At 47.0% G+C, this 16,240-nt stretch overlaps 1 protein-coding gene across 4 annotated transcripts in view; it reads right to left on the bottom strand.

The window, feature by feature from the left end:
• The window catches only part of PRKAG2 (protein kinase AMP-activated non-catalytic subunit gamma 2), a 388,793-nt gene extending 372,911 nt beyond the window's left edge, over window positions 1-15,882 (bottom strand). For 2 of the 4 annotated variants that reach the window (XR_013344970.1, XM_077808398.1), the window contains exon 1: window positions 14,351-14,515. Coding sequence is in view for 1 of the 4 variants with exons in the window: in XM_077808398.1 (XP_077664524.1) it covers window positions 14,351-14,452 (102 nt within the window). In the remaining 3 variants the exon portion in view is untranslated. Of the gene's footprint in view, window positions 1-7,389; window positions 7,466-14,350; window positions 14,516-15,829 lie in introns of those variants that run through there. The other 2 variants (XM_077808400.1, XM_077808401.1) reach the window with 2 other exon arrangements.
• Between the last annotated feature and the right edge of the window lie 358 nt (window positions 15,883-16,240).

Here is a 16,240-nt window from a genome sequence, read left to right as displayed (position 1 = left end):
ACACACAATACAGGATATTTATTACATAACCAATCTTAAGTTTCAAGATAGCTACCCAACTTTTGTGGCACATGTGCAGCTTTTAACCTTTGTCACTTTTTTTCCTTTGAAACACTATATTCTGCAGACAAGTCAAGCTGAATGGTTTTAGCAACAAGCATTTCTTAAATTTTTCATCCCTTAACCTCTTTTCATCTCTCCAAACCTAAGATGTTCCACTAAAGATACATGCATACCCAGAGAAACAGAACCACTCATATGAGTCAAGTTGCTCATGTGGGTAAGTGTCTGCAAGATCAGGCCCTGAAACTGAACTCATCCAAGCAGGGACCATGGTTCCATCTTTGGGCTCAGTTCTACCATCCTTGCTGATGTTGAACAATTCCTTTTTTTCCACATATTATCCTTTTGCTTTCACTGAAACTACCTGCAGAGTAAAGCACTACTCCTGTGATTCCAGGTGGCAGAATTTGTCCTTGTATTTGTACAACACCAAGCACCTTGTCCGAGGTTAACAATAACCTAACCTAGACATCATGCAATGTAAAGTGAATTCCATTTCCATGTGGCAAGACCACACAGCCCACAAAGAAAGTAAGTTTATTATGAGGCAAAGTAAAGACACTAACTTATGTTCTTAGATAAGATGTTTCCTCTTTACTTTTTACTCTTTTCAGTATTTCAAAGTTAAAAATCCCAATAAAAGATTTAAATTAATAGTATTTTTGCATGCCGATGAAGTTGGTTGCACAGGTCTGAAGGAGTTCAAGGATCCAGGACTCTTTAAATACACCACACAGATAAAAGAACTGAAATAATTTTTTTTGAATGCTGAATTACGGGCATAACATCGTAAGGAAAAACACTGGCATGTGCCCTCGTGCCCCTGAATAACTCAAAGATGCATAAAGCGATTCTAAAAAAAAAAAAGTGTATAATTAGATTCTATTTGAATAAACTAGTTCTTAAACTAGTATTAGCTTTACCTTGGACTAGCTGAGCAGAGGGTGAACGGGGAGTACTGGTCACCTTTTTACCTCCCAGCCCCCTTTGTATATGAGTTCAGTGTTTGTGCACGATGTCAGCTTGACAGATCAGGAGGCTGAAATCACCTCCCCACAGAGCAGGTACAAGACAGACACCAGCGGAAGTCTGATGAATCTCCCGCACTGGACTGCTATTGGTGAGGGGCGGGGCAAGGCGAAGGTGAGATTCTGTGGCAGATAGGAGGACAATCAGCAAAGAGTTGGTTACAGCGGCTGGGTGTCTGGGGACCCTGGGAGGAGTGTGGTGGTTTGAAGGCAGTTGGAAGTGCTGAGTGGGACACACAGGATGCGAGAATCTATGAAGGTCTAGCAGATGATCTACCTTAGAACACTTCCCTCAAGTAAGTTGCCTGTTGGGCTACCAGGGATTCGGAACAAAAAACATTGGTGTGTCCTACAGCAGACCCCATGGAGTGTGCAGTAATCACACAAGGTTCACCACACTGCCTCACCTGTATTCCTCAAACCTGCCCTAGTGGCATCACCTCTGGAGGTGCGGCCACCATTCCATGCTTGGTCCCTCTGACCAGAAAACCTATAACAGTCCTAACTACTGTGGTGGTTTGTGTGCTGTGGACACCTATCCACGGGGAACTAAACTGGTATCAACAATTGATTTCACATATACTATCAAACAGATGTTAACAACTTTCAGTCAAGTTGTTACCAGCCAAAACTGGGCCTGCATGAGAGACCTATGGGTGGAAAGCTATACAAAGAGGGAAAACGGTCTTGTGGTTAAGGCAATGGAGACTACTCAGGAGATCTAGGTTCAATTCCCATTGCCATCCCAGACTCTTTGCATGACATGAGGCAGGTCACTTAATCTCTCTATTCCCCATCTGTAAAATGGGAATAACCATACTTCCTTTGTCCTACCTCTTCTTTGTAGTGTCTATGGAGATTTGAAGCTCTTCAGGTGAGCTGTCCTACTGTGTTTATATACACCTATACATTGATATATGCACCTAGCACACTGGAGCCCCAGCCTTGGTTGAGGACTGTAGGTGCATAGACATAGCAGTCACGGTAGCATATTGCTACATTAAAAGTAGTTAATATTTCATTAGCTACAACATTAAAACAATGGAAAGTTTACAGGGAACTTTTTTTTTCCCCCATTTGAGGGGTGGAGTACCTGAGCCCTCAACCATTCACCAACGCAAGGTATATACCTTCCCAGCCCCAGGCAGTAACTAGAGCACAGAGTCAGATGGCTGGAGTGATGATTTTAAAAGTTCCTAATCCTCTGCCTCATCTTCTCCTTTCCAGCCTGAGCTACCTTTCCACAGGCCACATCATTTAGTTCCCATTTCCATCACAGACATTTTGATTAATACGCACTCAACAGCAGCAAATCCCACTCCAACTATCTTCTGTTCCAGAGGGAATACTAAAGCAAGATGAAAGCTGCATCCCAGTGGCTGAAACACTCTTTGAAGAAGTGTTGCTAAATTTCCAGGGTCTGGGTACTGACTGATCACCATTCTTAGCTTTGGGTCACCCAGGTACACTACCCAGGAGCAAACCGTAGGTCTGACATCCTTCATGAAGAGTGGGACCCTAAAGTCTGACTGCCCAGACCCCTGAACCAGTGACTCAGCCCTCCCAAGTCCCCAGTTGATTTGACATATCCCTCCTAGAGTCCACCTGACTGTAGGAGCTCTGAGTTCCTACTTACACCCTTCAGGGGCAACGTGACAGTAAAGCACAGCAACAATGGCTTAGCAAAAGAATTTCTTAAAAACACACACACACTTTTCTCTTTAAAAAGCAGACAGGAGTTACAGATCTATGGAAAACAAACTGCTGAATCCAACTCCTTTAGTCTGATCTTTACCCTCATCTGCGCGTCCATGGGTTTGGTCCAAATCTTTTAAAGGTGGCAAAGTCCCTCCTGCTTCCACTCCCTCCACCTGTGCCTTCTGTTTCTAGTGATTAAATTGCTACCTCTGCTTAGAGAAGCACCCCTTTTTAAAAGAGACGCTGTACCTGTTTAGTCAAGTGGAGCAACTGTAGCTCTCCCATCCATGTGCTTTTCTTAGACCATGCACACAGAGGGAAGGGGAGCATCCAGGCCTCTTCTTCCTCCACCCCCACCAGTTTCCCTGTAAAGAATCCAGAAATCCCCCTATTTCACCAGAGGAGAGCCATTCAATGCAGATGGCCCTTGATGGCCCTGTCACAGCTTCCCAGATACAGCTTCCCCACTAAGTGTCAAGTTCCCACTATCAAAATAAATGCTCAAAGCCACACTACAGATTATGATCAAAACAGAAGCTGAATTACAATAGGCATTCACAAAACACAAATGGAATTCATAAGCTCACTCAAATATATTCCCCCCGTTTGGACAAAAACTGGGGAACCACTATGGCATGTGATAACACCTTTACTCCACCACTTGGCTTGCTGTTGCTCCCCATCCTTCATCTGTATGTTGTCTATTCAGGCTTTCCAGAGCAGGGACCTTAGGTACTTATAAGGTCCGCATTACTGTAGCATCACAACATTTCATAATTGTTAGTGTATTTATCCTCACAACACCTCCATGAGGTAGGAAAGTATTACTATGCCCATTTAATAGATGGGGAACTGAGGCACAGAGTGACTGATCTACCCAAGGCCACACAGGAAGACTGAGGCAAAACAGAGAATTGAACCAAAGCATCCCATGTCCTAGGCTAGCACTTTAACCACTGGTTTATCCTTCCTCTCCTCAGGTTTGGAACTGCTGGAAGATCAAGAGCAATTTTATTATTTACACAGCACCAATAGCATGCTTGCTTGAAAAGTTGCCTGTAAAGTATCTAAAGCTTTCCTAGTGCTATGTAAATTAATTACCATGTCTGGTTTTTCATAACACTGTAGGTAATGCATATATGTACCATTGCTCCCTACTGCTGGAATGTCAAATCTGTGTGTATGTGTGTACGTCTGTAAGGTATAGCTGACAACCTGAAATATATGCTGCAACAAATCTGTTATACTTCCCATTACACCAACTCTACATAATGTAAATTGCCATTCTAAATTATATAGCAATGTAAAAAACCCTAGACACTACGTTATAAAGCTAAACTTTAAGTGTCATAATTAAGGATAGTAACAAAAAATGTGGATTGCATTTTGGTTCTCTACAAACAAAACAAAGCTCCCACACTATATAGAATTCATATCAAAATATTTCACATAATTTAGAGCAGCAGCTCTCAAACTGCAGGTTGGGACCCCAAAGTGGGTTGCAACCCAATTTTAATGGGGTCGCCACGGCTGGCTTAGACTTGCTGGGGCCCAGGGCCAAAGCCCAAGCCCCACTACCCAGGGCTGAACCCAAAACCCAAGGTCTTCAGCCATGGGTGGTGGGGTTCAGGTTATAGTCCCCTGCGTGGGGCTCGAGCTTTGGCTTTGCCTCCCCCCAACCCAGGGCAGCAAGCTCGGGCAGGCTCAGGCTTCGGTCCCCCCTCCTCTGGTCGTGAAGTAATTGCTGTTGTCAGAAGGGGGTCATGGTGCAATGAAATTAGAGAATCCCTGATTTAGAGAATGCACTATTATACAAGTTAGCATTAATTAAATTGAAGCATTATACTCCAGATACTGAGAACGTGTGAATAGCTGCAGTCTAGAATTCTTTCCTCTATTGTCCACCTTAAGAGTAAACATATCAATCAGACACAGCAGCAGAAATTGCCATGCCAAAATTGTTTCCACACATTACAATTACTAGAAACAGTTCAATGGCCACACAGTATCATGCAGCCAAACCACCACTATCTGTCTATATAAGGCCTCTTTTTCTTTCCATCATGTGCAAAATATATTCCATTCAAGGACATCAAGTTGAAAAGTCTTGTTCTTTTGCCTTCACAGTCCTGCATTGCTCTGCCCCTCCCCACCTGTCAGGCCTTGTCTCTTACCACAGTGCTCTCTTCCCCAGCAACCTTGATGCTCCATTTCTCCCACAACCATCTCTGCATTGTCTTTCATGGCACGCGAGGAATGGGGCACCTTCTGGTATAAATGCAGTTTTAGTCTGAAAAGTGACTATGTTAAACAGTACCTTACTCAACAGATCTGTTCAGCATATGTATCCAGAATCAGCTTTACTGACTTCCATGCCAGTAAAGCTTTGGCTACTTTTTACTCCTCTTAGCCCTGTAGAACCAGCACAGAGGGGTACAAGCTGGATTCTTAAGCTTCCCCACATGTCAGCAAATTCTTGTAAAATTCTCTCGGTTACATCTGTATAGCTCCCTTGAAGGTAGTGTGGCTGCACAGGAGTAACAGTTGACATAATTTGAAGTCCATGGGCCACACAGGTGTTACTAAGTGCACAATATTAGCCCATGGAATATTTATTACTGGAAACGATTCATGAAAAAGAAAATACATATTGTCTCTCATATCTCAGGGCTGGGAGGTGGGGGGAAGCATCTTTGTCATTGAGACAAACATAATGCTCCATCATGCCATTTTTACAGTCACTTTTCCAAGTAGACCTGACCCTCAAAACTTCAGCATCACTGTCCTTACCTACTGGCAAGAAGGACACATAGAATCATAGAATATCAGGGTTGGAAGGGACCTCAGGAGGTCATCTAGTCCAACCCCCTGCTCAAAGAAGGACCAATCCCCAACTAAATCATCCCAGCCAGGGCTTTGTCAAGCCTGACCTTAAAAACTTCTAAGGAAGGCGATTCCACCACCTCCCTAGGTAACGCATTCCAGTGTTTCACCACCCTCCTAGTGAAAAAGTTTTTCCTAATATCCAACCTAAACCTCCCCTTGAGAGCATTGCTTGAGACCATTACTCCTTGTTCTGTCATCTGCTACCACTGAGAACAATCTAGAGCCATCCTCTTTGGAACCCCCTTTCAGGTAGTTGAAAGCAGCTATCAAATCCCCCCTCATTCTTCTCTTCCGCAGACTAAACAATTCCAGTTCCCTCAGCCTCTCCTCATAAGTCATGTGTTCCAGTCCCCTAATCATTTTTGTTGCCCTCCGCTGGACGTCTTCCAATTTTTCCACATCCTTCTTGTAGTGTGGGGCCCAAAACTGGACACAGTACTCCAGATGAGGCCTCACCAATGTCGAATAGAGGGGAACGATCACGTCCCTCAATCTGCTGGCAATGCCCCTACTTATACAGCCCAAAATGCCATTGGCCTTCTTGGCAACAAGGGCACACTGTTGACTCATATCCAGCTTCTCATCCACAGTAAACCCTAGGTTCTTTTCCGCAGAACTGCTGCCGAGCCATTTGGTCCCTAGTCTGTAGTGGTGCATGGGATTCTTCCGTCCTAAGTGCAGGACTCTGCACTTGTCCTTGTTGAAACTCATCAGATTTCTTTTGGCCCAATCCTCTAATTTGTCTAGAACCCTCTATAACCTATCCCTACCCTCCAGCGTATCTACCTCTCCTCCCAGTTTAGCGTCATCTGCAAACTTGCTGAGGGTGCAATCCACACCATCCTCCAGATCATTAAGGAAGATACTGAACAAAACTGGCCCCAGGACCGACCCTTGGGGCACTCCACTTGATACTAGCTGCCAACTAGACATGGAGCCATTGATCACTACCCGTTGAGCCCGACAATCTAGCCAGCTTTCTATCCACCTTATAGTCCATTCATCCAGCCCATACTTCTTTAACTTGCTGGCAAGAATACTGTGGGAGACTGTGTCAAAAGCTTTGCTAAAGTCAAGGAACAACACGTCCACTGCTTTCCCCTCATCCACAGAGCCATCCACATAAGCAGAGTCTTTCTATATCTGCAGGATATCACTTTCTTACTAATACGTATTCTCTTAAAAAAAACAAAACAGTAAATAACCTTACATGCTGCATAGCAGTAATTATAATGCAATGATTTAACCCTTAGCTCCATAAAGACACATATACCTCTCAGGCAAGGAACTATAAAGAATTCATTCCTCTTCTCCCTCTACCTTTCAGCAGTTTCTGTCCCACTCCTGTTCTCTCCACAAACATACAGAGCTTCTCCCACCTCCCACATCTCCAAATGATTAACACAACATGGTCAACAGCCTCATGTTCCATGCTTCTGCTCAGCTTCCACCCCCTCTTTGGTTCTTCCATGCCCATGGCCTACTCTTCTGATACAATTCACCTCCTTCCTGCTGGTCTACAGCCCACAGGAGCTGCAGGGGACAGGGAGGGAAGGAAGGAGGGAGGGGGCAGGGCATAGAAGTGCAAACTGGGAGAGAGAGGAGGTGGTTGAAAGGAGCAACTGTATTTTTCCATAAACCTAGCTGGTGATCAGCTTGTGGAATGTCAAGAAGCATAAAGATTGAGAGCCCTTGTCATTTTTCTCCTACCTACTGTAACTGCAGTTGCTAATCCTTTTTATCTGATGCACAGGAGCTTTCAGATTTCATTGTGAAAGTTCCAGGGCTTCTCCTCACCTTCCTCAACTCTTTAGTCCATTAAGGGAGATCTGATTTCAAAATTGCAAGAAGGTAGAAGTTTGGGACACATTGTTTTCTGGGTCTCATGAAGAAGACACAGGGACAGTTCCAGATTCCATTTTAGGGAGACACTTCCCTCTCCTCTCCCTGCTGAAAGAAAGTCTTTCCAGATAAGTTTGTGCTCCAGGGTCACACAGGTAGCAGAGTCCCTCATTAGCTCCTTTGGAAAAATTCACAACTTAGCACTTCCATCTGTTGCTGTCACAAGTAACTCCAAGAATGGAGTGTAGTCCTCTTCTTGTCCAACCCAGCAGTCATCTGGCAAAACAAAGTATATTATACGATACTGGAAAGGAAGAATCATTTTATGAATGTGATTTATTAACTGGAGAAACACTAGGTGGGTGAGATAATATCTTTTATTGGATCAACCTCTGTTGGTGAAAGAGACAAGCTTTCGAGCTACACAGAGCTCAGAATGAGCTTATGTCATTCTGTTTATGTCAGAATGAGCTCTGTGTACCACAGAAACGTGTCTCTTTCACCAACAGAAGTGGGTCCAATAAAAGATATTATTTCACCCACCCTGTCTCTCTCATATCCTGGGTCCAACACCGCTACAACACTGCAAACGTTTATGAACTAAGCAACCACTCACTGCTTTGCTATAATGGAAAGCAAGAGATGGAGGGAGAGATCCTCGGTTGGTGTAAGTTGTCATAATGCCACTGAAGTCCACGAAACGAAGAGAATTTACACCATCTGAGGATCCGCCCCAGGGTCTCTACACGACAACAGGCATAGGTACAGCATTAAATCTGCTCCTAGAGATGGCTCCTTCAGAACAGAAGCACTATGAGGAAGAAATGTGGGAAACCGTGGAGAGCTGCTGCCCATACTACATCTGTTCTGTGCATAAAAAAGGTCTGTTGTCTCCACAGCTATTATTAAGAGACCTTTCCCAAGTGGGAATATATCACTACACCAACCTATAAATATCACTACACCAACCTTTCTGTCAGGGCAGGAGGACAGGTGGCAATAACCACTTCATTGGACAGATATTTTGGCCTCATGGATTACTGTACACAAAGGAACAATGAAATTTTTCACTATCACCTTCTAACATATTTAGGTCTAATACACAAAAGTGCTAAATAGCTGCAATTCCCGCTCATTGGGGGCTGCAGTGGGGCTCAGGTGACGATCTTGGGACAGATTCCACTCTTCATTACATTTAGTGTACATTCAAAGTAACTGAGAGCAGAATCTATCCCGTTTGCAGTGAGATGAAGTTACAAGGACAATTTTTAACGTATTCCAACAGAACAATTCTGTAAGAAGATTACAAAAGGAAAGTATTGATCTCTCTGCTAAGAGCTCTGAGTCAGCAGACAATTGCATCTAGCCTTAGAATGGAGACGACAGTGCTTTTAAAATATGTACCAAGCAAGATATGTTTTCAATTTGTATTATTACTAATTCTGTTGCCTTCTAATGTTTTAAAAGGAAACTCTGTAAAAGCTAAAATATCTACATTAGAGATGAGCAACAGCCACAAAGTTGAGATCTGCGTCTGAACTTTGGCATACAAGGGGGACATTCAGACCTGGGATTTCATTTGAAGCCATCTCTACTTTAAATGTATAGAAAGTATCTTCAAGATTTCAGAAAGTGGTGCTACGAAAGGGAGGAGCAGATTTCGCCTCTTAATGTATCTCATATTGGCTCCTATGGTCTAGCTCAATTACTAGTCTGTCATTATAAATCACTTGGGTAATTGCAAGGAGTAAGTTCACTGAGCACAGGCCAGTGATTTAGTAACTAGCGCCTCACTCTGCCATGCTAGAGAATCTAATGATATGAGGTTTATCTTGGACTACCACAAATCAGTTTAGCAGGTGATTGGAGCATCCAGTTTACAGGAACTCAGCAGACTGCCAACCTTCCCAAGAGCAAGATTTGGGTGTCACAATGCAAATGCTTCACTTGTGCAGAAGGGGGAGATTCAGCACAGAAAGCACTGTTTCAGAAAGAAAGTTTGTCAGACTTTTCTATTATGTCCTACAATTCTGCCCCCAACCCTCCATTCTTGCTTGAAATTCCCACCTTGGGTTTTGAGCCACAACAAAATGGCCTCTTTAAGACTGATCAATTTGTTCCCACTGTATTCAACCCCTAAAAAAGGAAACAATGAGAAAGAAGGAGAACATTTACACCTTCCATTCAGGCATAACTAATATCTTTGGTTTTCTCCTCACACCTAATTTTTTTTTTTTTTAAAGTCTTCTGTGCTTTTCATCAAAGCTTGTCAACTTTTTCTAGGTCAAGTCTTTCAAGTGGCACGGATACACCCCCACTGTAGGACTAGAAAGTATCACTGACTCCCAACCAAATCAACTTTATTTCTTGTGTGGATTTCTCTCTCAATACTTTCTCTTAAAATTACACTCTCTTTTATTTCACTTTCTGGTCACACCTCCTTAGTCTTCCCCTTGTTGCCCCTAATCTGACAATCTCAATGAGCAAGAATTAAATGTCTGAGCAATAAACACGATCTCACAGCAAGACACAGAAGACGAGGATGAGCAAAATAAAAATTTCTGTCTGATGAAAGCTCCCTTGACAACTACAGCAGCACTGACAGGCACCACTGAAATAATAGGAATGATGCTCCAAAACAGCCAAGAAAATGTTATGAAACAGAAAAAAAAAGTCTAAATTAATCTTTCCAAATGAAAATTCCACTGTCAAGTGAGGAGTATAACAAAAGGTGTATTGCAATTACAACAGAAGATAAAAAACTACTGAAAAATACCACCAAATCTGAAAAATTATGACCCATTTTAGAAATACTATAGACCTCAACTCTGCAGAAAGAGGAAAGGTGTCTATTGGTTCAGGGTGGGGGGAAGAGATCAGATCTTTGTTAATTTTTAAGTCTTGAATTGCTCCCAAATGAGCAAACAGCAAAATAGTTACTGACTTCACTGAGAGCAAGATCAGACCCTAATCTGATTGTCTACACGGTGATAAAAAACCCACAGCTGGCCTGGGTCAGCGGACTCTGGCTTGCAGAGCTCAGGCTCCAGGGCTGAAATACTGCTGTGTAGATGTTCTGGCTCAGGCTGAAGCCCAAACGAGGGTGGATGGTCCCACAGCTTCAGCTCCAGCCTGAGCCTAAATGTCTACACAGCAATTTTTAGTCCCGCAGCCCAAGCCCCACAATCACAAATCAGCTGACTCAGGCCAGCCACAGCTGTACCAGGAGGCTTTTATCCCCATGTAGATGTGCCCTTAGTGGCATATGTGCAAGTATCTACCACTGTCCAGGTGGCAACTTACAAAGCAGGCTCAGCAAAGAGGCCACGAAGTTAACAAACACAGACAATGAATTTGTTCCTCTAGGACAAGACTGAGGCAACCCTGGGGAAGAAGATGAACTTTGTGATTAAGAAAGAGAACTAGAAGCAGGGGCATGTGCAGGAATTTAAATTTCACCCCTTTTGGAGAGGCACATTCTGGGCCCTCCCCCTGTCCCCCAAGGAACTCACTCTCCCCTCTCCCCACCTGGCACTGGGAGGACCTCGCTGCCCATCACTGTCCCAGCAGCTCACTCTTTCCTCTGCCCCATCCCCTGACAGGAGCTCGCTCTTCCCTGCCTTTGCGTCCCTAGAGCTGGAGAAGTTCTATGCCCTTGGCCCCAACTATTATTGGGGGGGCTTTGCCCCTGCTTGCCCCCCCTTGTGCACACCCCTGACTAGAAGCCAGAACATTCGGGTTCTATTCTTGGCTCTGCCAAAGACACTCAGATTTGGAAAAGTCACTTAATCCCGTCATGTCTCTATTCCTCCATGTATAAAATTAGGATAATTACGACCACACTGGGGTGTTCAATGTTTGTAAGGCATTTTGAGATCATCAGATTGAAGTTGTATTACTGGTGCTGTGGCAGAGATTGGTGCCTAGACACTATCATGATGGACACATTGGAGACACCCATGTTAGATGAGGGGGGCCTAATTTTGAGCACACTAACACACTGTAGGGTTGAAAGTTTTACTCACACTACTGGGCTCATGTTCCACTTCAGAGAGACAAAGGAATTCTACAGAACTAATTCTTCCCATTAAAAAGCTGTGTATGTCTCCTTTGTTTTATACCACAGCGTTCAGTATGCCCTACATGTTTGCATTTGCTTGTTTTTCCATGGGGGGAAAAAAACAACCAAAAAGCATAGAAATAAAGTTAGCTAATGATTTCCTGTTGGCCTGGAAGGGACGTGCTCACACTGCCTCCTTCCACTGGACAGCTGGAGCAAAATCTAGACCCCTCAGTAGGAGGAGCAGGAACTCTGAAACTCATTGCTAGAAGCACCACAGCCAAGAGTGGTGAATTCCAAAAAAGAAATGAAGATTTATACAAATAACAAGAATATACTGACAAAGTTTTGAAAGGGATAAACTCTCCAGCTTCAGCGTATAAGCCAACCTCTAACTATTGGACATTAGGGAAAAATGACCCTCTGAGCAAGTTATTCTATACTGCCTGCCTATTACAGAGTTTCTTGCACCTTCCTCTGAATCAGCTGCTACTGGCCACTCTCAGACAGGAGGCTGGACGGCCTGCTGGTCCGGAATTTGATAAAAGGGTTTTACGCTGGAAAATGATTAATCAAAACTAACTTTTTGCGGGAAATAACTGATTTTGACAAAAGTTTCATAAGTCCAGAATGAAACATCAGGTAACAGAGTGAGCAAATGACCCCAGCCCAAAACAGCTAATAACCCCATGGTTAAGGCATTCATGTAGCATGTGGGAGAACAGGTTCAAGTCCCTGCTCTGCAGCAGGGCCTTGAACCTGAGTCTGCCACATGCCCAGTGAGTGCTCTGACCACCAAGCTATTGTGGGGTGAGACACTCACAATCTCACCTGTGGGAGCTTTTCCACTTGGCATAAATAATTAAATAGTCACTACAGCAGGGACTTGAGGCTGGTCTCCCACCTTTCAAGTCAGGGCCCTAACCACCAGGCTATTGAATCTGGGACTAGCACACACAAAAATGTTAAAAGGTCTCAGTTTACCCACCTGGTTATGGGGGGGAGGGGGGGAAGAGAGAATCAACCTCTTGCTCTAAATTTTCAAAAAGTCTCAGTTTCATCCCTATATGGAACTGGAGACATTTTTAAATTATGCAAATTTTCATGGGATAGGAAAACCGTTTCCTGCCAATCTGTACACTTCTCTGTTCTAGTATAACCATTCCTCTGCACCTACCATTCCCGCAATAGGTTGCTTTGATAAACAACTAAGAGGCTTCTGAGCTATCAACCTCCTGGAAATTCAGCTCTGAATTAGTGTTTGAGGGCTTCAGATTAAAGGCTCCAATTCAGTCTCACTGAAGAGACAGGTCCAAGTGCCAAAGTTTGGGCACGTTCAGGCCAGCATACTGCTTTGAGCTCACCTCTAGTTAAAATACACTCAGACTGTACAGCACTGCACATGAAATATCAAATCCTCTTAGAACTGTGCCAAACAAATCACTTGGCTAAATGAAGGGAGCAGTTAGTGCAGTGCATGCTGTCCTCTCCCTTTGCCCAGTCACACACTGCAAGCCTGGCACTCTGCATGCAGCTGGGCTGGGTCTGGTTAGTGCGTGAAAGGGAAGAGGTGGAGGGATCCAGTCCTCCCTCCCCAGCGCTAGCCCAGCACCAAACTGTACCTCCTTTTCTCGGGGGGAGGGGGTGAAGTTATATCTTTTATTGGCTCAACTTCAGCTAGACAGGAAGAAGAGCTCAGTGTGGCTTGAAAGCTTGTCTCTCTCACCAACTGAAGTTGGCCCAACAAAAGGTATTACCTCACCCACGCTGTCTCTCTAATATCCTGGGACCAACACAGCTACAGCAACCACACAGGGAACAGCCCCAGCAGGAACAGGGTGCTCTCTCCGCCCCCCCACCTCGGGGTCTACCTGGTACAGGGGCCACACCTCTCCCCCCACTAGCTGCTATTCGCCTGTTCCATACACGGGCTCACACAATGCATGCACTGCCCCCGCCCCCAAAAGCACTTTACCCTCTAACAAAATATACCACTTATAACTGCTAGACTTATTCTTCTCAGGTGCAGACCTTGCCAACCCAATTTGCAGCAGCCTCTCCAGCAAAGGGCAAAGCCCTCAGCCCCTCATGCAATCTAGTCAGAGGGGAGCCGTCCCTGAGGAGTGACACTGCCCGTCTTTGGGCAGGGTCGCAGGTGGGACCCTCCTCCTGCCCCCCCCGTGTGAAGGCTGGCTGCACACGGACTCCGGCCTGCTCGAAATCGGCTCCGTAGGGCGCGCGCGCACCCACCCACCGGCCCCACTCCATTGGGGCTGCCGCTGCCAGGGGGCGGGAGCCTGCACGGCGGGCAGGCCGCCCCCCGGCCACCCGCGCGTGCCGTGCCGAACGCCCGAGCACGCGCTCAACGGCAGCCGCTTCCCCACGCGCCCCAGCTGTTGCTGCTGAATGCCAGAAGCGGGCAGGGGGCTCTTCTTCTCCATCCCCCGCCCCGCCCCCCCCCCCCACACGCTGTTGCTAAGTGACAGAAGAAGCTGGCACCGCCGCACGCTGAACCCCCAGACCCTCTCCTGCTGCAAAAGGCCAGGAGGCGCGTGCACCTTTTACCACGCCCCCCCCCCCAACCTGTTGCTGCGAAATGGCATGAGGTGTCCACGCTGCCCAGGAGAAACACCCCCCCCCCCCGCCCCATGACAGGAGGCGCGTGTGCTGCCCGCGCTGCAGCGTGCGGACCGCAGTGGCTTCAGCCCTGTCACCGCCACCAGGAGGAGGAGGAGGAGGAGGAGGGAGGGAGGGACGGCGCAGAGGCACTGACCGGGATGTGCACTCGTAACATGCGTCTCCTCTGGCTGGAGCCTTTCCTGCTGCCACTGCTGGAAGCATCTTTCTTCTTGGTGTCCATGGCAGTGCTTCCCATCCCGCTCAACAAGGCGTCACTCCAGAGGATGGCTCCCCAGCAAGGCTCCTCTTCCACCTCCCACCACTGTCCGCCACCAGCAGCCAATCTGGGCTTGTTTTCAAACCCTCAGGAACTGGGGAGAAAGGGGGTGGGGGAACCAAAGGGGAAGGGAGGAGTTTCTCCAGCTGCGGTTTTTTAAATGGGGGCTGGGAAAGTTGCTAGGGGTCCCCGTCTTTTCCAAGAGCAAAATCATGAGACATCCTTAAAATTGCGGTTCAGTTTATAACTCTTCCGCCCGTTCAAAAATATCCGGAGACTCTTGGTGGGTGAGAAAGTTTCCTTCCCTTTGCACAGCAAAGTGACGTGTCCCCCATTACACGTACCCTGGGGAGAAAGAGGAAGGTGCAAAAGTTGAGCTCGACACCGTTTGCAAATAAATACAATCCCTGGAGTCCGGATCCTGCGACTAGGTCCGTCCCTCCCTGTCAAACAGGAGGCGGTGCAAGCGCTCCCTGAAATGCGACTTCTTCCTCCGTGCAGCCTCAGCAGGGCCAGAGCTACGAGAAACTCACGCAGGCCTGGAGAAGGCGGTGGTGCAAACAAACATTGCAATGTGGTTCCCCTTTCCTGCTGGAAGCCGGAATCCCAGGCAGGACTGATGATAATCAGGGACTTCAAGGAGGCAGCACCCGGCCTTGAGAAGGAGGAGTTGCAAATGCTGCTTGCAATCTGGCTCTGCTGAAAACAAGAGGCTGCGCTTAACAGGAAGTGCAGCGAATCATAAAATACTTTCTCCCCGATCTGACACTGCTCCCCTTTACATGCGTCTGTCTCCCGGGCATCTCCAAAAGCACATTTGCTCCAGTCCAGAACTCTTCCCTAATAATTCATGATCTGACGGCGACCTAGCGAGTGTTTGGGAGGGGGGCTGTGAAGGCTGTTGCTAGTTTGCAATTGCTGATGCACGAGGGACTGGCTGGATTTCACATAGAAAAAGAAACAGCGACGTTCTTCCCCGCCCCGCCCCCTAGGCGAACCCCACTCCCTGGGATTTCTCGGGCATGCCGGAAACACAAGAGACGGGGATTATGTTCTCCAGCGCCATCAACCCACAGCCTGCAAAAGGCACCCTGTACACACCCCCTTCCTCCTCATGAGTCTGGCCGACGGGCGGCTCTCACCCCCCCCTGCTTCCAGGAGCCATCAACACAGTTGTTGCGCAATTTGTATCACTAACCACCACCTCATCGCTGCAATGACCACAGAGGGCCAGTAGGTGGCGATGACCACTGCCCGCAGCAACGCGCCTGCCAAACTCGGTGTAGCGGGTGCGCCCGGCCTCACAGCGCGGTGCTCCGGACACACCGGGGCTGACGGAGAGCGCCCCACAGTTACCTGCCTGGGGCTGACAGCGGGAACCCCACAGTTAGCCCCTTGGGGCTCCGGTCGCCAACTTTCTATTTGCAGACAAGCAAACACCTTTGCCCCGCCCCCTGCACCACCCTTTCTCTGAGGCCCCACCTCCCACTCCCTCCATCACCCCCTCCCTCTGTCGCTCGGTCTCCCCCACCCTTGCTCACGCGCTCATTTTCACTGGGCTGGGACAGGGGGTTGGAGGGCTCCAGCTGGGGGTGCAGGCTCTGGGGTGGGGCCAGAGATGAGGGGTGTGGGGTGCAGGACAGGGCTCCGGGCTGAGGAAGGGGGTTGAGGGGACTACGGGGGGGGCCCAGAAATGAGGGGTTAGGGCGCGGGAGGGGGATCCAGGCTGGGGCAGTGGGTTGAGATGCAGGGGGCGAGGGCTGCGGG

The sequence above is a fragment of the Eretmochelys imbricata genome, chromosome 2 (assembly GCF_965152235.1).
Source record: "Eretmochelys imbricata isolate rEreImb1 chromosome 2, rEreImb1.hap1, whole genome shotgun sequence".
Lineage (NCBI taxonomy): Eukaryota > Metazoa > Chordata > Testudines > Cheloniidae > Eretmochelys > Eretmochelys imbricata.
The sequence above is the reverse complement of the archived record's forward strand: the minus strand, read 5'-3'. Positions and strand labels throughout refer to the sequence as shown.